This window comes from Micromys minutus, assembly GCF_963924665.1.
Source record: "Micromys minutus genome assembly, chromosome: 2".
NCBI lineage: Eukaryota > Metazoa > Chordata > Mammalia > Rodentia > Muridae > Micromys > Micromys minutus.
In genome coordinates this window covers 102119879-102143155 of record NC_137971.1, presented here as the reverse complement: position 1 = coordinate 102143155, position 23277 = coordinate 102119879, and the positions used below count along the sequence as shown (strand labels likewise).

The window sequence follows — 23277 nt, the reverse complement described above, 5'->3', positions numbered from 1 at the left end:
CATGTTATCCTTCCTATACAAGTGCACTGGGCTACAACTAGCTCCCCACAAATGATGTGTAGAAGTTTCATCTGTAAGTAGGAGATGAATAAAAGGCACCTTCTTTTCTTCTCTGAAAGTTCATTGATATTTGCCATTATGTGTCTGTCCTTGGAATACAGTTCATTGGAAAACTCACCCTAGTTTAGGTTATTTTAGTTGAGAGAATTAATTTAGGACCCATTCTTTCATTTTTTCCTGAAAATATGATCGTCCTGGTTATAGTTAAACAACTCACCCTCAGAAAGTCTTTAAATGTACCTCTTTGTACCTGGTACAATACACAGGGCAGCAATAACTGTCCTTAGTGGGTTATTTAAAAATAGAAACACAGAGTTGGAAGGATACAGTTTTAGGGGAGATAGAGGGGGGGCTGGAAGATGGAAATAGAGATAAACGCAATCATATTTAGTTGTATATATGTATGACACTCTCACAAATAAAGACATTTTTAAAATATCTAAACAATATAGTAACCTTGTGTCCAGTCCAAATCTGGATCTTAAGCCTGCAGTCCTTAGTACCCTGGTTTCCTTTATGCTGCCACATCCCTTCTAAGCACCATCACTAGCTCCTTTCTTTTACTTTTTTCTTTTGGTAAATTAGATATTCTCTGTATTTACATTTCAGATGTTATCCCCTTTCCGGGAATCCCACTCCCTCCCTTTCCCATTGCCTCCATGAAGGTGCTCCCTCTCCCAACCTCCCTCTCCCACCTCAGCACCCTGGCTTCCCATACATTAGGAAAATGAGCCTTTGCTGGACCAAAGGCCTCTCTTCTCATTGACACCAGAGAATGCCATCCTCTGCTGCATATGCACCTGGAGCCATGCATCTCTCCATGAGAACTCATTGGTTGGTGTTTTAGTTTCTGGGAGTTGTAGTGGGTTTGGTTAGTTAATATATTTGTAGTTCCCATGGGATTACAGACCCTGTCTGCTCCTTCAGTCCTTTCTCTTGCTCCTTCTTTGGGGTCCTTGTGTTCAGTCTGATGGTTAACTGCAAGCATCACCCTCTGTATCAGGATGACTCTAACAGAGCCTCTGATGAAGCATCCATATCAGGTTCTTGCCAGTAAGTACTACTTGGCATCAGCAATAGTGCTTGGGTTTGGTGGCTGTATATGGGATGGGTCCCCAGGTGAGTCTGTCTCTGGATGATCTTTTCTTCAATCCCTGCTCCTCTATTTGTCCTTTTGTTTCCTCCCATGAGTGTTTTGTTCTCTCTTCTAAGAAGGACTGGGGCATCTACCTTCTGGTCTTCCTTCTTTTTGAGTTTCATAATTTCTGTGAATTTTTTCTTGGGCATCCCAGGATTTTTGGACTAGTATCTGCTTATCAGTGAGTACATACCATGAGTGTTTATTTGTGACTGGGTTACTGCACTCAGGATAATAACTTCACATTTCATCTATTTGCCTAGGAATTTCATGAAGTCGTTGTTTTTAATAGCTGAGTAGTACTCCTATGTGTAAATGTACTACATTTTCTGTATCCAGCCCTCTATTGAAGGACATCTGGGTTCTTTCCAGCTTCTGGCTATTATAAATAAGGCTGCTATGAAAATGATAGATCATGTGTCCTTGTTATATGTTTGAGCTTCTTTTGGGTATATGACCAGGAAGAGAGATGGCCCAGTGGTTAGGAACACTGAATGCATTTCCAAAGGTCCAGAGTTCAAATCCCAGCAACTATATAGTGGCTCCCTTCCTCCTTTCTACCCTGCATCATTTCACCCCCCTCTATTGTCTCATTCCCTGACCTAATTTTACATCTTCTGTTTTTTTAATCAACTTTAAGCTCTAGTCAAGTGAGGAATTTTTATGAGCCTATCCTGATGTCCACATAGAAGTATGATTAGTTTTTTTATTGTTGTGATGTTAATTTAAGATACCTGTTCTAATGCATTAGACATTTTAGACTTGTCTTTTTTTGTATAATCCATTACCTTCCTCTTGCATTATTCCTTAAGAATAGATTCAACTATTTGTTCAAGGAATTATCATGAAGTATTGCATATAGGAGATGCTTCATGTGGTTAAAAAATAAATTAATAAATGAGTTAGTAGATATTTAAGGAATATCTTATGTCTACTTTTTACACATAGATTGTGAATTCTCTAACCTTTTCTTGTTTACAAATATTAAGAAAATCAGAATTTTTTAGGAGTTTCTAGTCAAAATGTGGGTAAGGTCTATTGAGCAAAGGCAAGAATTAGACTTGAAAATTGTGCTCTGAATAAGAGTAGTGTCTTGCTCAAGAAAATTAAGAAAAGATAGGTTGGGATTTTTGAAAGATGACTTTAAAAACAAAAGCACTTATTTTTCCAGCCACTTCCTGTGAGGCTCAGAACATTTACTAGTGGGAGAATATTTTCGGGAAGTTGTGGGCCGGCCGGCCATACATGAGGCAGCAGCATGTGGCTGGGGCAGATGGGAGTGGATAAGGGCAGGAATAAAAGCAGAGGAGGGACTGTGGGTGTGAACTGAACAGAACGCCATGAATGAGCAAAGCGAAGCTTGGTTGACTTGATATTGAGGAACAAATGTCTGATGGCAATAGCCTTATGCTCTAGACACACAATGCTGAAGAAAAAGAATCTTCCTTCCAGTTAGCCCAGGTAGAAAGTCCTAAAGCCTTGTCCCCCTGGTTCCTTTGATTAAAAGACAAATCCCGAAAGTAGATGAGATAAGAGAAGTCTGAGCATCAGTGTGGGGTACTTTCATACTGCAAGGTCACTAGTATGAACAAATGCACCATCACCAGAGTGCAAAGGCAGAAAAACTAGGTAACCCAAATCGTGCAGGTCTTCCAAAAATAACCAGAAAGGGTGCAGGAGAAGTCTTTTATCTGTGCCATCAGGGTATTCCCTGTACTAACACCTAGTCTTACACTGTTGAGAATTTTGAGGTCAATTGAATGTACAGTGTAATCAGCGTGTTATGTATTTTCTCCGCTAGCCTTTGCCTCTCACAGTGCATCAACAAATGTTGTCATTGTTGGCTGTGAAGCTAGTCCTGAGCATCTGCGTTCCTTACCATCTTGCTACCACTCAGCATTTCCTTCAAAAAGCCTTCTCCTACCGCAGCGATCCCTCAAATACTGTGGGAATTGTGGCAGGCTGCTGTCTTTGGTGAAAGAAAAATCAGAATATAGTATTTTCATATTCCATTTAGTGACTGTAATTTTCTTTTTCTTGGTGAACTGCACAAACATATTTCTTTAGAATTAAGACTTTCTAGCTCTGGGCAGACCAACCATAGGTCACAGGAATATACAAAGTCATGGCTGTCCTTACATTATCTCTGTAAATGCTATCTAACAGAGGAATTAAGTGTGACTGCCTCCCTATGCATAAGCAGCCCAAAGTTCTTCTAACTACTTTGAAATTCTAAAACATTTAGCTGGCATTATTTGACTACCTTAAGCTTTATGACTAGTCTTCAGGACAGAGTCTTAATCAACTTCTGCTGTGATACGGTGAAATATATGCTACAAAAATTAGATTTGTTCTATGTCCTAAACGAACCCTGGAGATAGTTAAAGATACTGTGCATGTGCAAGCATGTCTCCCATAGCACACAAGTGCAGGTGCCTGCCTGTATATCTAACACATGTCTGTATTATCCATTTCCTACCAAGTCACCATTTTTTACTGAAATTCTCCCTCTGTGGCCTGCCACCCGAAGCCTGTGGTAGAAGCACTTTTCCCCACGTTCTTCCTCCTACTTCCTTCCCCCCACACACTTATGGTATGTGCAGTTTTGCCAGACCCATGTGAAGACAGGGGAACACTGTTGCGATTGCTTCTTGCTTTTTACAAGTGTAGGAATGAAAATCCTTCCCAATGAAAACATCTGCCTCTGTTCAAGTCACGCCCAGTTATCCCCCCAAAGAAATGTTCTGATTAACTTTTCCCAAAGCCTTAAGATAGCAGTTTGTGTAGCCGATCTAATTAAGAAGTTTATGTAACAGATCTGCAGGTTTTTTTTTTCCTCTTCTTCAACTGGGTTCTTTGAGCTCAGTTTGAATGTTACCGGCTTTCGATATGCAACGGCCAAGTGATTCCCGAGCTGAGAATTATCAGCTTCTGTGGGATACAATTGCATCTTTAAAACAATGTGAAGAAGCTATGCAGCATGCTTTCATTCCGGTAAGGAAAGTGCTTTATTTACTTAAAGATTCTTTCACTCGTCTCGGCAGTTCTTGACATCTTGACATGCAGGAAAAAAGCTCTTCTGTATATTTAAAGATGTATCATCATTATAGCTAAATCTCTATGGTTCTTGTAGCTCTTGCTTCAGATAAGGGCATGTCTGTTCTTGTTTGCTTTGTATGAATTCTGCATTCTTAATGTGACCAAATATTGATCAGTGACAAAGAGTAATAGTGGTCCAGATTAGAACCATGAGGACAGTAGTTTCTAATAGTGGCACACACTACGATGGGATGTAATGTCGATACTTCTCACAATGATGCTTGTACTTAGCTGCAGTTTGTAGTTCCTTGTACACAAAAGAGCTTCAATAACTTTGGCAAGTGCTATTATAGACAGATCAGAAGGTCTTGAATTAGCGTTTGTGTCCTGTGCTGGTTTAAATAAACTCCAGACTGCAGGCTTTCTTAAGAAGCATAAGCATTTCCTCAGTGGTGATACTCTACTTACATGTCTGTGAAGAAGTCTGATAGAACCAATAGATACACATGATGACTCCATAAATGAGTTTTTCTTGTTCCATTTTGTAGAGACAATTGCTCTTACAGCTCATCCACCTGGGGGATGAGGGAGGCCACGCTGATAGGCTGGGGTGATGTGATCTGTATGTAGAAAAAGCATATTTAAAAAGTTGAATTTTTTAATGTGGTTTTAAAGCTTTGTGATAGCAAATGAAGAAAGATGGAAAAGTCTTCAAATTATTTCTTATTAAAAATCATGACAAACTTCCTCCAAGAAAATGTACTACTTGTAGCATAGAAACTCAAGACCTAAGCTTCCTTCAACAACTGAAAAGTCCAAATATTCTTTTTGTTCAGATTATTCTCAAAGTTCTCATATTGGACATAATCATGATTTTTCTCTGCATTTTAGGAATCACCTAAATGGTTCAGAGACTGCCTGCTGTATTTGAGTTGTTTCTAACTGAATTCTAAGTTCTAATTGTATGACTAAAGGCCAATCTTGAATACCAGCAGCATAATTCAGTTTTTGTAATCAATATGAAAATGAGTGTTTGGAAGCTCTCAGGGTCATATGAAGTTACAGTGATTGTGATTTGAACTAGAATACATATATTAAGTTTGTTTCTATGTTTGTCAAACTCTTCTTTCTTTCTTTTATTAGGAAGAGTTCGATATTCCCCAAGAACATTCAGTACTTACTCTTTAATCAATGATCTTTTAGACACAATTGCCTTCCCTCTTCATGGTTGCTAGTACAAACCCCTAATTCATCATCAAATGTATTTAAGTATTTTATACTTTGTCTTCCTGAAAAGTTGTATTTTTTAGAGAGAGGCTACTGGCAAATTTTCAGTGTTTCAAAATGTTCTGATGCTTTCAAAGCATTATTAAATATGTATCATAACAGTTTTTAAAAAATTAAGAAACTACAGCCAATGTTAAAAGAACAGGTAAGGATAATGCTGTTTGAATTGAGCCTCAATTCAGTCTGACGAGTTTATTTTGCGTCTTAGAAAAATGACTTTGTTCCCACAAGTGTACTCTATATGTGTACTCTATAGCCTTATGATTTATATTTTATATACTTATGTGTGCATTTTCACAGGCATGTACATTTGCACACACATATGTGCTCATATACAATTACATATGGCATTTCAGTTTAGTGATAGCCTTCACTGTTTAAATATCTCAAACCTTGTGCTAGTGTTGTCATATTAAATAAATGACTCATTGTTTGCCTCACATAAAGCCTCCCTTAAAAGTATTCCTAATACTCCACTGTGTAAATTAACTACATTTTCTGTATCCATTCTTCAGTTGAGGGGCATGTGGGTTGTTTCCAGCTCTGGCTACTATAAATAAGGCTGCTATAAACATATAGGAGCATATGTCCTTATTACATGTTGGGAGCACATTTTGGGCATATGCCCAGTAGCAGTATAGCTGGGTCTTCAGGTAGAACTATTTCCAATTTTCTGAAGAACAACCAGATTGTTTCCCAAAGTGGTTTTTACCAACTTGTAATCCTACCAGTAACAGAGGAGTGTTCCTCTTTCTCCACATACTTAGCAGCACCTGTGTCACTGAATTTTTTTTTTATCTTAGCCATTCTGTTTGGTGTAAGGTGGAATTTCAGGGTTATTTTGATTTTATGCTTGCTGACAGGAGCCTAGTACAACTGTCCTCTGAGAGCCTCTGCCAGCACTGACTAATACAGACGCAGATACAATCAACCATCAAACTGAGCCCAGGGACCCCAGCAGAAGAATTAGGGGAAAGACAAAAGGAGCTGAAATGGATTGCAACTTCATAGGAATAACTACAGTATCAACTAACCAGACCACCTAGAACTTCCAGAAACTAAACCACAAACCAAAGGGTAAACAAGAATGGATCCATGGCTGTAGCTACATATGTAGCTAAGGATAGTCTTATCTGACTTCAATGGGAAGAGAGCCCCTTGGTCTTGTGGGCCTTGATGTCCCAGTGTAAGGAGTTGCTAGAGATGTGAATGAGAAGTGGGAGGGGGAAATTGAGGAGCACTATGCTAGAGGCAAAGCAGAGGGTGGACAGAATTGGGGGTTGCAGAAAGGATACCAGGAAGAGGAGAACATTTGAAATGTAAATGAATAAAATAACAAATAAAATGCTAATAAAAATAATTCTAATAGTTTTTAAAGTGAAATACTTCAAAATGAAGATATATATATACATATATATATACATATATATATACATATATATAGATAGATATATCTATATATATCTATCTATATCTATCTATCTATCTATCTATCTATCTATCTATCTATCTATATATATATATATATATCACTTATCTTAGGGAATCTGGCCTGAAACGTTCCAAAGCATGTAAATGCTCTACCCTGCATGCACTGTGAGAGTGTGTATTCAAAACACGATGAGAATGATGTGGAACTTAGATGATCTGGATCATTTCTTACACATAGTGACTATACAGGAAATTTCAGACAATGCAGTTCTGTAACCCAGTTCTGTAAACCCTGATGTATAATCTACAGCAATAGTGGAAATCTATTTCCAGATGATAACCCTTCAATCATACATCCTATCATTGGCCATAGTGGCAGTGAGCTTGGAGTAGCCAAGCTGTATAACTGAAAGTAGTTTGCAAAGAAGAAAACCAAACTGTGACATTCTTTGTTTTGTTTTGTTTTTTACTGTGACACTCTTAAATTTCAAGACTTGTTTCACAAATCAGATCATGCCCTATAGTGATGAGATAGAAATCAGCTCAGGACTTTTAGGTTCATCTGCTTGACCCAGTGGCCCTGAGCTCAAAATAACAACAAAGATGTTCCCATATCTTTTAGTATTAAGTGCTTGGCTCATGTAAACTAATAAATATTGAATACAGGGATGAGTGAACATCCTTCATGAGCTCTTAGGAACTCAATCTATCAGAGAGCTTTTGGGTATCTTCTAGTATCTCTGGGTATCAGACAAATGTGTGAGTTGAATATTTGATTATAGCCTGAAAGTTAGTAATGCTTTTTCATAAAGACACATGTTTATTTTTATTCATTTTACAGTCTGTTGAGCTATTCCCATGTTCAGGATCCCTTGCTGTCTGACAGCCACTATTCTAGACCCAAATAAGAGAGATGGACATCTCTTTGTAGGAGCATCAGTTCATCAGAGACTGCAAGGCTTCTTGATTCAATGGTGCTTACTGTCCTCTCTCTCAAGGTTGCTTTCCTTCATGTTGATAGTCATGCTGGGAATTCATATGCTATTAGTGCAATTGGCTACTATGTACTAGGCTTCTGTCAATCAAAGACCGGGTGTAATATTCATTCACCTCCTTCAGTAGTGTTAGTTCTCAGTTCAAGTTCCTTATCTCATTGTTCCTTCCTGTCCCAGTACCCTAACATTAAATTCATAGTACCTCCTATGGTTTCTGTGCAGACAATGAGAGAGCCTGGTTGCATTTGCTAGAGAGTGACCACAAACAAAGAGATAAATCATGGACCAAAAGGAAAAGAATGAAGCTGGAGAAAAGGTGAACAAATCAACTGAGAATAGCAGGCCTCAGCATGAGAGGCTGTCATTCAAGTGACTCACATCCAGCCTCCGTACCTTCCCACAAGCCTGACATTACGCGGCACACCTCTTCTCCCTTTAGAAAGTCCTACTCAAGCAGGACTCAAGTAAACTACTCTGTGAGATAAAACTACCATCATTACTTCCATGAGTCAGAGGGGCCGGGTTCCTTGTTAAAAAGCACATAGCCAGTAAAAGCAGGAGTCCTCCTAACATCAAACCTACTTGATTTTATCCTTATTCTGTCTTTCTGTTTTCTTTGGTTCTGTTTTCTTCCTTTCTCCCTCCCTTCCTCCCTTCCTTCCTTCTTTCCTTCCTTCCTTTCCTTCCTTACTTCCTACCTTCCTTCCTTCCTTATTCTGTCATTCCATCTGGCTTTCTTAATTTTTGTGTTTTGTACTGTTCATAGTTAATGAGTTTGTCCTGTGCCCTCCCCCCATGACCCTCAGACTTAAGTGTCAAGACCATGTGCTTCTTCTCACTCTCTGTGTTCTGCACGGCTAAAAACAGTACCTAAAACAGTATCTTTGCTAAGTGACTCTGTGGTGGCTGATTAATCCAGAAAAAGTGCCAATTTGAGCAGTGATGAGACAAGGAAAAGGAAGTGATCCTTTTTGTCTATGTAGTCTCCAAATCTGCCTTCTCAGCTCCAGGATGACATCCCTTGACTGCCCCTGGCTCGTCTTTAGGAGCCTGCTTAGGTCAGCTCTAAATAGCATTTGTTCAGTAATGGCTTCCAGTCCTAGTTCATGGTGTTCCAAGTATGTTTTGTCCTCTCTGAATTCTAAATATTATTTGACACATAATCTTCTGTCTTGCTGGATTTTTTTTCTATTTTATACTTCTTGCTCTCACTTCCTAGTCAGTTCAGTAATACACTAATTTTCAGTCTCAAACTTTGTAAAGAGTATGAACAAAAGATAGTCCTAATACCTGGTAGTATAGAAATTAGGATGACATTTAGTCTAAGGAGGGGGGAGAACACTTAACTAGTCATGACCTGGATAATTACAGCACTGTAATTGAGTCGTTTTTGAAGATTGCTATTAAAATGTCATTATTTGCTACCTTTTGATTTTAAATAAAACAAAAATGCAATAAAACCCATATGGTTCCTTCAGGTGTGCAGTTTGCAATTCTCTCTCTCTCTCTCTCTCTCTCTCTCTCTCTCTGTGTGTGTGTGTGTGTGTGTGTGTGTGTGTGTGTGTGTGTGTGTGATTACATATGTATGTAATCATGTGTGGATGCACCTGTGTCTGCAAGTGTGTATAAATGTGTGTACAAATGAATATGACGGTATGAGGTTGACCTCAAGCATGATATTTTAAAGTAGTACCTACTTTGTTTTATGAGACAGGGTTTCTCACTGGCCTGGTGCTCACTCATTCTGTTGGGTTGACTGGCTGTGTTCCTGGGAATCTTCCTGTATCTGCCCTCCCATCTTGGGAATGACAAGTATGTGCTATTACCCCTGAGTATTTTATAAGAGTACTGGGCATCAGACTTGGTTCCTTGTACTTGTACAACAAGCACTTCACCAATTAAGCTATATCCCTGGCTCCAATATCCCTTTATTTTGTTCTGAAACATTGTTAAAATCTGTGCTTGGGCTAATAGGTGAGTTAGCAAGCAAACCCTTTTGTTACATACAGAATAACTGACCATTAGAAGGCATATTCAAAAAAGAAAAGCTAGAAAAATGAGACTCCTGCCCTAGGAAGCTAAGGCTACAAGACCAGGAACTGGTTGGCATTTCAGATGTAGAGATTTATGGTCTCTTGGCTGGAAGAACAAAGGATCCATTGCTTATTTAATGATAATGTACAAGGACATCTGCACAATATCTTCTCTGCTACCAACAAATGGCAGCAGCATCTCGAAACCCTTTCTTTTCTAAATACTGTCATTTCATTCTTAGCAATCCTTCGTGGTTTTCTTCATTAAAACAGATTACTAACAGAAATTAATCTTGAGGCAAACTAGAGATAGGCTAGATTGTTAGGTGTTTAGAAATATAACAATTCTGAGATAACAATAAAACTGAAATATTTCCTACCCTGTTTCTTTTGTCACTGAGACTGAATGTCACGTGCTGGCCTTCAGAGGCAAGGCTAGCAGACCCACTGTAGACATGAGCGTATCACCACCAATAACAACTGAACAGCAGTGAGCGTATGCACACTTCCTCTCAACCCTCCTAACACTTCCTCTCACACGAAAGCTTTACCTCAGGTGTGAATTGTCTTATGACATTTTCTATGACTTCATCTATGTTCTAAGAACTGCATGATTTAGGATTAAACTACGATTAGTAGAAGAAAAAGGAAGACAGTGATGGTTGGGTTTTTTGTTTGTTTTTGTTTCTGGTTTTTTATTCTAGAATTAGAACTGAGCTGAAATGGTCTGCAACCCCATAGGAAGAACAACAATACCAACACCCTCCCTCCAAGAGCTCCCAGGCACTAAAACACCAACCAGTGACTACACATGGAGAAACCCATGGCTCCAGTTGCATTGTCTGGCATCAATGGGAGGATAGGCCCTTGGTCCTGTTCAGGCTCATTTTCCCATTTTCCCAGTGTGGGGAATGCCAAGGCTCTGAAATGGGAGTGGGCATTTGGAAGTGGGAGCATCTTCATGAACACAAAGGGAGGGGGGAGGAAAGAGGGGATAGAAGAGGGGTGAAAGGAAATAACATTTGAGATGTAAATACAGAAAATATACAATTAATAATAATAATAATAATAATAATAATAATAATAATAATAATAAAATGTTTCAGTTTCTTTATAAAAGGTCCTTTCACTTCTGATTTTGTTTGCTTCTATTGCCAGTCTCAGGAATAGGACCCAGGACCTGGTGATTGCTAAGCATGTTTTCTCCTACTAAACTATATCCCCAGCCTTTCTATATTATAATCTTGAGGCCACAGTTAACCAGTTTACAAGAGAAATATATAGAATGTCAAACCAGAATAAGGGGATAAAGAATGACATTTTAAAGAACATTTTCTCAGACATACAATACGTCACCCATTTGCCAATTCATTGGACACCTAGTTATATCATTTGTCCTTAATGTCCTTAAATGATAATTTAACTTTTTTCTTTCATTTCAGCTTGTCTTCCTTAAAATCCACGTGTCAGGATAGTAAGAGCAGAGCGAGTGTGTTCCCTGCAGGAAGAATTGTACCTCCAAGCACCAGCCCCTTCCATACCCCAGTGCTTCCCAGTAGGGGAAAATTTATGACGAGTGAAATCACATCCTGGTGGTATGTACTCTTAGAGGTCACCCAGTGTATACTTCACTCTGCAAATAGAGAGACAAATGCGGGTTCACTGAAATACCTTTTACTCTGAGTTATTAAAGCTGTTGGTTTCAAATGTGCCATCTCCAGGCTCTGCTTCTTTACACTAGGAACATAATTCCTTATCTTCATTCACCACGATCATTGCCACGCAGATAAGGGACTTGGCTTTTGATAGTCAGGGAGGAAATACATTGACCTTACTATAAATAACTTTAAATACTTTTGTATAAAAGAAAAGTTAGTAATGGAGTAAAATAGAAAAACTGTATTCATTGTTAAGATAAATCACGAGATATTAAATTTGTTTAGTTGAGTTGTAGGAGTCAGCTTGCTTTTTCTGTGACTTTTGAATCCTTATCTTTTCTCCAAATACCATGTTCCTCCAAAATCTTCAAGTTTTTATAAAATGCAGGGTAGAATAGTAACTTTGGGCAGTGCTGCCAGCAGCTGCCTACTAATGGAATGGATCTTGAGTCACGATGAACAATCTTCATCTATACTACTTACTAGTGTACTAACCTTGGACAAGTTGTGTTAGAAGCCAGTGTGTTCCCCCAGCTCATCTATAAAAGCCATATAAATTGAGGTCATACTTCCTTAGGAGGTAATGAGGATCCACAAATGAGAGTTCAAAACACCTATGTATGCTCTGACAACCATACACATTTTTCAGATAGTTCCCTTGATGGATATACCACAGTTTTGAATGATACAGAAGGGAGTCCATCAGGGTAGTGCAAGAGCTTTCCACAGAAGGAAGCCATTGTCTTTTCTACCTATTTCACCAATTCTCTTGTTTTCGATGTTTACTCCTTAATCTTTATCTTCTTTTATTCTAGTTCTATAGAACAAAATGTCAGCTAACAATAATTTTCCATAAATAGGGCAGTAATGAGATGTAGTGAAACATGGGGTTTACTCATATAAACAGTCAAAATTTTGAGAAGAAATTATGCATATGATATATGAACATATGTACCATCAAAGTTTTTTAAGCAGAAAAAAAAAAAAAAAACTAGTGATGGCTAATCTTGGTAATGAGCTGGACACATTGGGAAGAAGAAAATTCCTTTGAGGAAGTGCCTGTGGTCATGTTTTTGTTTGATAAATGTTAACTGATTAATGTAGGAGGGGCTAATCAATAAGAAAGGTAGCAAAATGTGTCTCTGGGGAAACAGGAAGCAACATTGCTCTGTTTTCTCTGATACAGTTCCCAGTTGAGCTCCTGCCCTGACTTCTCTCCATGATGCACCCTAAGCTATAACAGAAAATAAACCTTTCCCTCCTCAAGTTGCTTTTGGGCATGATGTTTATCTGAGTGCCACAAAACAAAGTAGAACAGAACTGCTTATTCAGCATTTGAGATGATGGTGCTTTTGTAGATCTTGTTTTCATAAATATCTATAACCTAGAGTGAACTGAACCGATACACCTAATGAGGGCTTTATAAGTGTCAGAGGTGGGATAGGCTTGCTATGCTAAGAAGGGGAAGCTTAAGGAGAACTTTGCATTTTAGAATGTTCTTCTGGGATAAAAAATTTGGTTAGGTTCATCAGAATGGAGACCACAACTGACTTAGAGAATAGAAAAAAGAAGACAGAAAAGCAAAGGTGCTGTGTAGGCATGAACGAGTATGTTCTTGTAGGAGTGACTCCTACCATGTGGAAGAAAGGCAATCTGAATAATAAAACCACACAGTTTGGAGCTCTTTGGAAACTTACAGTGTCCACACCATGCATGTCTCAGAGAAAAGCACCATATGGAGTGAATCAGTAATTTCAGAAGGTATGGTTCTTGTGGCAACAGCCACACTGTCTGAACTATATCTGAGGTCTGGGTGTGTGGCTCCATTTTTCCTGGGATCTTCACAGAGCATTTATGTAAATAATGTAAACAGAGTTGTTTTTTCTCACCATGAATTGGGGTTTGAGGTATTGTGGGTGAATAGTAAAGACAAGGGACTTAAGAATCAGAAGACTTGTGTTTGAAATCTGGCTTTGATTCACTCTAAATGTCTAGATTTGACAAATTCACTGAATCACTGTTAGCTTCTGTTTATTTCTCTACAGACAACAGAAAATATCTTTCTTCCTAGGGTTATATAGGGAATAAAATATAATACACAAGATAAAATCTTGCCTTTCTGCCTGGCACAGAGGGAATTGGTATGCCACTATTTTTTTTATTTCCCTCTTCCTGTGGGAAGTTAATTAGCAAATATGTATGAACACTTTGTATATGGTATGAAACACCATACTGGTGTTTGAAATAATTACCAGGTTGTGTTTGGTATTGATCTGAAGACCAACTTTTCATGAGTCATTGATTTAATGTGTATACTAAATATAAGGAAGAATGGGGGACGGGCAGTGTCGGAGTCTCCATCACTAACTGTTCAAACAGTTTAATCCAAGTACAGGTACAGCTGAAGCAAATGGAAATAGAAAGAAAACTATTTGCTTCCTTGGTTCTTTCTTTCTGTGTCATCTACAGACCCCATGGTGCTGTCTGGATGAGGGAGAGACTAACATAGTCTGAGTTCTGTAGAATAGCATCAGTTTTCTGAAAAGCATTACATTTCCTTGTACGTTACTTTATTTGTAATGCTGGAGATCTAAGCCTAGGTTTCACACATAGTAGGGTAAATACTCTATCACTTAGCTATAACCAAAGCATGGGTGCCCTTGTGTTAGAGGCCATGGAAAAACTTTAACCCAAAGGGCTGAAATACTAATTGTGGTATTAATGAAGAAATTTGTTGAGTACAATAAACTTCTATCTAGTCATCCAGTCTCCACGTGGATAGAAAACTACTTCTGTATAGTGAGCGCCTAAGAGTTACTATTTTGGGGAATAGATCTGACATCTTCCCATTCCCAGCTGACAAGTAGAGAGGGGACTTTCCACCATTTTTAAAAATCTATTAGAATGTTCTCTTTTATCATTCAGAAAGTTCATTGCACTCAGAAATATAAAGCTGTACAATCATGAACTTTAAGACAGCCTGGACTATATACTGAGAACCTGTTTCCAATCAATCAATCAATCAATCAATCAATCAAGTGTTAGGGAGGGATTCAAAAGGAGTTGTTGTTACCAAGTTGAATTTTTTTCAACTGTTAATCAGTGTCCCTATCTTTTGAACTAGGCTGATGATAAAGTAGGTTGCCATGTGTAGGTTTTTGGTTTAGTTTAGTTTGGGTTGGGTTGGGTTAAGTTGGGTTGGTTTGGTTTGGGTTGGTTGGGTTGGGTGAGTTAGGTTGAGTTGGGTTGGGTTGTTTAAAAAGGGTAAGATCCAAGATTTTGACTTCTTCATCCATTAGCCTGTAAGTGAATTTCAACTTGTTAAATCCTTATACATTCATGTTGTTTTTCCCCATTCTTCTTGCCTCTGTGTGTGTTACTGTGAGGAGCATGCTCTGGTTGCTGCAGTCTGAGCATAAATTGGGTAACAAGAACCCACTGGTGAATTTAGTAGCACTAGTTATTATTATAGCTGAGTTAGATACCTGGTTGATATTGTGGCAAAGTGAATGTGAGATGATAATATTTTAAAGAGTAAAACCTAAATCCAGTGTCAACATAACTTTCTATTTATAGGCCTTCACATGCATTCTTTTTCCGCATCACTTTTTGAGAAATAGGTTAACTAGAAAATAGCATTGTCCCATTTTTTAAAGCAGAAGTTTGCAGTAGATTAGAGGACCTAGAAACCCTGTGAGAATTGGGAAATTGAATCTCACTAGTACAAAGAGAAACTTCTCCTTAGAATGTGAAAGAGAAACTCCTAACTTTCCAGGCCAGAAAATTAAAATATATATATATATATATATATATATATATATAAAGAAAAAGGGACAGGGAAAAGGAAATTCAGTCTCCTTACCTCAAATTCAACAGATCAATTAGAACATTGGTTTATACCCCAGGGAGCAACACTTCTCATGGATCTTAGATATATGACCTTACACAAAAGAGTTTCTTAACATTGGCTAAGCTCCTTTCCCTATCCTGTTCACTTCCACCCTACCCCACCTCTATCCTTTCTGTTTTATTTTTTCTCCTCCTTGTTCCTTAATCTACCTTGCCCTCCCTTCTTGTCCCCTCAGCCCCTCACCTTTGTTCCCATTTTCCTTCCCCTCTTTTCCCCTTCCCTTTCCTTTCTTCCCCTTCCTTTCTCCTGCCTGCCCTGCCTAACCTCGGCTTTTTTCTTTACTTTGCTGTTTCTTTTTGATGATGAAATACCATTTATTTTGAACACAGCAAAAATTAGATGCATGAATTCACGTTAAAGTATTACAGTCACTGATACTATTGTAGCCTCAGTTCTAATTCTGAGTACGTAAGAAATCTGAAGTGTGCCACTTCTTTTTCTATTACTCTGTAAAATTATAAAAGAAAGATAAACATTCCCTATATCAGCTTTAAAATCCTCCTCTTTTGTTACCTGTAAACTACAGGTAATTGTTTCTTTTTCATAGAACTACATGGTGATTCAGTAAGCTAATTCATATAAAGTAGGTGCCACATTAGAGCATATGTAACGGTTAGGTTCCCTACCCTGTAAAGCAGGAAGCAAGTGGTGGGATTAGAAATCTTAAGCCTACTTGTAGGTTTCAAAGTAGTGCTTTCATCTGAAAATAGAAACTTGAAAAGATCCAGGGACATGTGGACTCAGCACAGCAAACTGACTGGAATAAGGAGAGGGAAGCAAAAATTTTCACTTCAAAGGAAAACAAGAGTACAATTTGTGGAACAGAGAAACAACTTCTCTTTCCACCATTCTTACTTCCATATAGGCCAGTTTAGTGATAGAGGAGGTGAGAATAAAGCTAACACAGAACACAGCAGCCTTGTCATGTCTAATCAAGTCCTCAGGACTCATGTCTTATTTCAGACCTGACAGAAAGTATGGATAATAATCCCAAATATGCTACTTTCCCCTCTGGGTTCAAGCTATAATTCTGCTGGGGCTCACCCTGCTCCTAGACTCTCCATAGACTGTGAAAATAAAGGTTGGCTAATAGGGTGTAAAGCCAGCTGATAGGTAACCTGTGGTTCAGAGTTTTATAGTGTTCAGGTAAATCTCTCTCTCTCTCTCTCTCTCTCTCTCTCTCTCTCTCTCTCTCTCTCTCTCTCTCTCTCTCTCCTTCTCTCTCTCTCTCTCTCTCTCTCTCTCTCTCTCTCTCTCTCTCTCTCTCTCTCTCACACACACACACACACACACACACTAAGGTCACTGTTAGGGATCATACTCTTATGAGTGTTCACTCAAGAGTTGCATCCTAAAAGACCGAGAAGGCAGTCAAGATGCCAAGCACCAACATCTGACCATCTCCTCCCATCATGTTTCGTCTCCTCTCTCCTCTTTTATTCTTTTCTATTGGATATTTTATGTATTTACATTTCTAGTGTTGTTTTCTTTCCTGGTTAAACTCTCTTCCATCCCTCTCCCCCTGCTTTTACGAGGATGCCCCCCCTCTCACCCACCCACTCCCACCAAACTGCCCTGGCATTTCCCTACACTGGGAAAACAAGCCTTCTCAGGACCAAGGGCTTCTCCTCCTATTGATGCCATACAATGGCATCCTCTGCTGCATATGTGGCTGAAGTCATGTGTCCTTGTGTTCTCCTTGGTTGATGGTTTAGACTCTTGGCGCTTTGGGGGATCTGATTTGTTGATACTATAATTCCTCCTGTGGGTTGCAAACCCCTTCTTCACTTGATTTTTGATGACTGCTTTCAATTTTCATGATCTGGATAGGTTGAAACCATTGTACAGTTTCTTACACTAAAAGTTTTACTGTTTGTGGCATGGAATCTGGTTGATGAGCTAGTTGGCCCTTTTGTTTCCTCTATTGCTGCTACAATTTTAGAAATGGGCCTGGATTCAGTCTTTGACTTTGTCCACCCTGCACTTCCCAGTGCCTGCCTGTGGTGCCCAGATACTGTACATCCTACTAAAACCTTGTTTGTTCCAGGAGACTTCTTCTCTGTGGGTAGTTTAAAACAACCTGCTTACTTTCATCAGAAATATTTCACAGACCTGGCAGTTAGCAGCATTCAGAACGAGATGGGCAGCCTCAAGGGTGAGCGTCAGTATATTAGCTAGTTTTCTGTCACCAGACACAAACTAGGGTCATTGGAGGTAAAAGAGATCCATTGTTGAGAAAACGGCTTTATACAATGGACTGTAGGCAAACACTTAAGGCATTTGCTTAATAGTGATTGATATGGTAGGACTCGGTGGGTGTGGCTATCCCTGTGTTGTTGTTCTTGGTTTCTATAAATAAAATAATAGAATAAGCCACAAGGAGCAAACTATTAAACAGCTTTCTTCCATGGCCTTCATGTCAGCTCTTGCTTCCAGGGTCCTGTCCTGTTTGAGTACTTGCCCTAACTTCCTAGACTGATGTATGTAAGTGCAACCCAAATCAGCCCTTTCTTCCCCAACTTTTCCTTGGTCATGATGTTTTATCACAGCAATAAAAACCCTAAGACAACCGTGAACTCTACAATGTGCCTCCAATGTGTTCACTTCCTTATTAATGGTATGTCCAGGACATTATCTTTTGCTAACAAAAGCAAAGTAGCCAAAATAATCTCCAAATACTTGGGTAGCTTGTGAAACACAAGGCAGAAAGTAACCTGGGGAGAACGAAAAACATCATCTCATGATTCACAAGTGCTGTTCTCTCCATGAGCATCTTGCTTTTCTGTGACTCCCTTTACTTGATCCTGCTTTGAACTGGTTTCCTGCAATGGAAGACAATGTGAGGTAAAAGAATTCCCTTGCCCTCTGCTGTTTGGGTCATCCAGGAAAGGTTGCATTTCTCAATCCTTTAATGTTCCAAGTGGATTCCTAGATTTCCAGAAACACCAACCTTAAAGCCTTTGATGAAAAGAAAATGAATTTTCTCCAGATTTGCTCTGAGTCTCTTTCCAGTGAACAGAAATAAGCTTATGGAAAAGGGAGGCCAGAGTTTGAGTCACCAACTTGATTGATGGGTTCAATTAAAGACAATATCCACTATAAAACCTGGGTGTGTATTTGGGAGAGTATGGAAAAGAAACTTAGAGAGAACCACCAAAGCAACCAGAGAACCTATTTCCTTTTTTTTTTCAACTTTACTGTATATTTCTGTATTTACATTTCAAATGTTATAACCTTTCCTGCTAACTCCCCTTCCTCCTCCCTCTCAACTTGCTTTCATGAAGGTGCTCCCTCTCCCAATCACCTTCTCCACCTCAGTGCCTTGGCTGATGGTGTTGTTTTTCCCATGAGGTTGCAAACCTTTCATCTCCTTCAGTCCTTTCTCTAGCTCCTTCATTGGGGTTCCTGTGTTTGGTCTGATGGTTAGCTGCAAGCATCCTCATCTGTATCTATATGACTCTGGCAGATCCTCTGAATAGACATCCATATCTGGTTCCTGCCAGTAAACACTTCTTGGCAACAGCAATATTGTGCTTGTGTTTGGTGGCTGCGTATGGGGCGGTCAGAGAACCTATTTCCAAAACTCAGAAACCCAACCTGATCAACCTAGGTTTGACTTCTGAACCTTTGGAAACAGAAACCAGAATGAACAAATTATACATGAGTAGCTCAGATATATGCATGGAGGTATATAAGTACTTTGCAAACGTTTGAATAAGCTTATAAAGATTTAAGATGTTTTTGTAGAGCCCTCATCTGTACTTTATAGTTAAATTTAGTCAGTAATTCATAAGAAGGGCTGAGGATACAGCCTGGAGGTAGAGAACATATCTATGGGCAAAGCCATGGTTTTGATATGTAGCACTGCATAATTTGTAATAATCCTAATAAAATTCTTCTTTTCTTCTGTATATACAATTCATATGGAGAATTCTAAAGACGTATATAATCTCTGCTAATTTTAAAACAAAGACTCTTATTGCAAAGACAAAATTTACATATGGAAAAAGGAAAATGGCACAAACAGAAAGTTATACATAGCACTGCATAGGAAATGGGCTCTTGAATTTATTCATATAACATAAAATATAACCTGTAAAAAAGGATAAAGATTAAGTAAAAGCACCAGACAAATTCAAGTTAAATTTAGTGATCAATGCTAGGTTTGACAATGAAAACCAACCATAATATAAAGGTAGTTTTCAATTGATTTAAAGATAGGATACATAGACTTGTTTGTGACACTCGGGGACAAAATAAAAAGGACAAAGTCATCAAACGAGACAAACAATACAATATGGACATATGGGAAGAGAGAAAATCACATATATAAAAGCTAGATAGAAGATAAATAATAGATAATATAGAGAGATAAATAAGATAGATGATAGATAGATAGATAGATAAATAGATAGATAAGCAGACAGATAGATCCAAAATTCTGGGATTATGCTGCTGCTTAGTATGGAAACAGTGAATTTTGTTACCCTTCAAAAAAATATTTACATCTCAGTTTTCATCATTTTTCCTGAACTTTAAGTTTTTTAATCTATAGTGATAATCATGTCTTATCAGTGTAGTTGATTAAATAAGAATGTGTTGTCTGTATCACATATACTCATTTATATATATATATATGTCTGTGTGTCTGTTTATAATAGACAGTGACATTGTTATTACTACAAACTACCAGAACACTGAGATCTCTTAAGTCTAAATAGATTACCAACCATCGTGTATGTATTAATGTTTATGTTGATAGTAGTCTATTATTATGAAAATTTAGAAATATTTAACATTAACCCTGAAATGTAGTTTTTAAGGTACATTCAAATTCATATCCTACTTTGATTTTTAACATGATCACTGTTATTTTCACTCCCTAGTGGAAAATGAGCCGGGGGTGTTATTACAGGGTTATAACACCAAGAAGTTCTCTAGCCCCCAAAGTATTTGATTGAGAAGTTGCTGTACCAATTTTGAATACAAGTCTTTTGACTCAAAAGCTGTTTCCCATTCCAAAATTCTGTTTATAGACAATATATTTAGGTTTGGGTATATGTGATCTACCTTTCTCCAAGGTCTATGTCACCTATAAAGTACTTAATAATAATTAATAACACACTTGGAGTATCAGGTTGACCTGCCATGTAAATATGTACATTAAGTTTATGGTCATTATTACTGGTCTTTTAAGTTAAGAAGCAGACCTTTGCTACATAAAACCTTCAGGAATGCTGTGAGTCTTTTGATTAGGATTCATTCGCACAAACTGGCAATAGAGAGCTATTCACTCTGTTAACTCAGAGGCCACAGATAATGAAATGACCCAAATGCTGAGCACTTGCCAAGATACTGCACCGCATAGGACAGCTCTCAATTAATCATGGTGAGAGTCTTTCCCCCTATCTAAATGAAATCTGTAATTTGGAATAGAGATTAAAGATTCTTGGGGAATGAAGGAAAGGTTGATGTGAACATTCTAGAAACTTGAAAATAAAATTTCTGAAGTCATATCATTGATTCGGGTTGATGGGCAGCTCTTCTTTTCCAGCACCTCTGCTTTAGCACGCCTGTACCAGTCTTCCACTGGCTCCTGCCCAACTTTAAAGGAGATTACTGGAAACAATGCACATTGTTTTTTAAAATGCAAGCTTACCATATCAAATATGTTTTTCTATCATCTTTGACTTTTAACCATTTTCTAATCATGACCATAGATGCAAAAATGTAAAAAGATGATATAACATATGTAGTAAACAGATATTTGTATGTGAAACTTTGTTTTGACAGGTAAGTATACAGTTTTACGCTGGCTTAAATATTAGCCAAAATTTGATTGTGCTTAAAAGAAAAATCTGACTTTTTTAGCAAACCTATTTTATAAAGAAATTGAACACATTTTACCTCCTATCCAATTTAATAGAAATCCCTACCTCATAGGTAGCACAAATACTAGGTTTTTGTTTAAATTTTAAGAGAAAAAATGATGGGACTTCTATGAATGTTCAATTTAATTCACTTTATTAAGCATTGGGAGGAACACTTGAAGTGAGAGGTGGTGTGAAAACTCAACCTTCTTATTACAGTGTCCAACAGGCACCCAGGGCAGGTACCAAACACCAGAAAATTCCTGTGGTTATCTTTGTTAAATAAAGTAACAGAATTGGTCTCTGAAGACATTGTTGGTTACTTAATTTTTTCTGTTTTTTTTTTTTTTTCTTTTAGGCTAGCCCTGCTCCTATAATTGTCAACACAGACACTTTGGACACTATTCCTTATGTAAGTAACAATTTTATTAAGACTTTATTTTAAAACTCTGGTGCTACACAATTAGTTAATGTAACATTTACTGTGAAATTAGTTCTATTCAATTGGGATAATCTGATAAAATTATATGCATATTTGGTTTTGTGAATTTTCTTTACTTTTTTTTTTGTTTCCTGAAACTTGGATTAGTCATACAAATATTTCTCTCTACTGTTTGTATTTTGTAGTATGGCAAGTCATGAGCGGAAAATGTACAGGCAAATGTGTTAAAATATTGCTCGTGTGCTTCGTGTTTTCCTGCAAAGCATGCTAGTAGCAGACCTGGCAAACACCATTGTGTTTCTGGCTAAACAAACAGATAAATTTCTATTGCACAGCCTGGAACCTAGTTGATAAAAATTTGACAGACTCTTTGGAGCTCCTAATAAAAACTGGAAGGAAATTTTTACAGACAAAATTTCCATGGAATAGAATACACAAATTTGTGAATGTGTGGACCATGAAATGCAAAGGGTGACAGTGAGCATGAAAGAACTACCAGCCTGTGACACTGAACATAATCTTTATGGTGGCCAAAGATTTGAGGATAGACCCTAAGTCAAGAGATTGGCAACCCGTTAAGTTGTGGGAGAATGGTTGTGATTATGGGTGTCTGAGTATTTGGAGATGGTTGGTTCATAGTGATTGAGGACCACAAGACAAGCACATATCCCTGCAGATAGATGGTGTGAGTGGGTGGAAGTGTCCTTGGTAGACATGATCACAGATCCCTGGCCTTTAAGTTCAGTAAAGTATACAAAGATCTTATAACTGGCACAAAGCAGAGACTTGCTGCTCGTTAGATGCTCTCAGAGGAACCAAGCACATCCCAGACACAGATGAAACAGAGACCTGTGCAAAATATAAAGCACATGTCTCCCTAAAGGGGACAGCAGCTACTTGAGACCATTTTGACAAATCATGTAATGTTTTGAAAGAGATCGAAAGTATACATCTTTATACAAATATTCATAGTTCCTAAAGATAACAAACATTTTAAGGTTCAAACAACAAATTCCAAACAAAGTTTATCTCATCCATGTGCTTCGATTTGATAAATCCATACCTCACAGAATTGGAAGTCCCATGTAGGTTCTGTAAGTCAGTCCTTAGACACAGGGGGCCCATTGCAGAGCTAGAGTACAGTGCTGGGACTTGATTCCAGAACAGCTGACTAAACTAGGACACCGGGTCAGGACAGAAATTAAAACAGGCGTGGCTTCACGAATCACCTGAAGGTCTGGACCAGCATTTCCTAAACCTTCCTGAACAAGAATGGTTGAGACTGGAAGGAGAACGTGCTTAAACTCCCTAACATGAATCACGCAGACTGTGCAGTGTTAAGGGCTCTGTAGAATTCAAGAATGTCATATATTAAAGTCCCTTGGTACCTGCTACATTTTAAATCATTCCTCCT

The 23277-nt window shown here is 38.2% G+C and overlaps 1 protein-coding gene across 19 annotated transcripts in view; it reads left to right on the top strand.

Annotated features, from left to right (window-relative positions):
* The window catches only part of DLG2 (discs large MAGUK scaffold protein 2), a gene marked incomplete at both ends in the record, with an annotated part of 1874976 nt that overhangs the window by 1174554 nt on the left and 677145 nt on the right, over positions 1–23277 (top strand). For 16 of the 19 annotated variants that reach the window (XM_080912637.1, XM_080912640.1, XM_080912639.1 and 13 more), the window contains one exon: positions 21780–21833. In XM_080912637.1, the coding sequence (XP_080768763.1) occupies positions 21780–21833 (54 nt within the window). Of the gene's footprint in view, positions 1–4087; positions 4193–21779; positions 21834–23277 lie in introns of those variants that run through there. The other 3 variants (XM_080912638.1, XM_080912633.1, XM_080912641.1) reach the window with 2 other exon arrangements.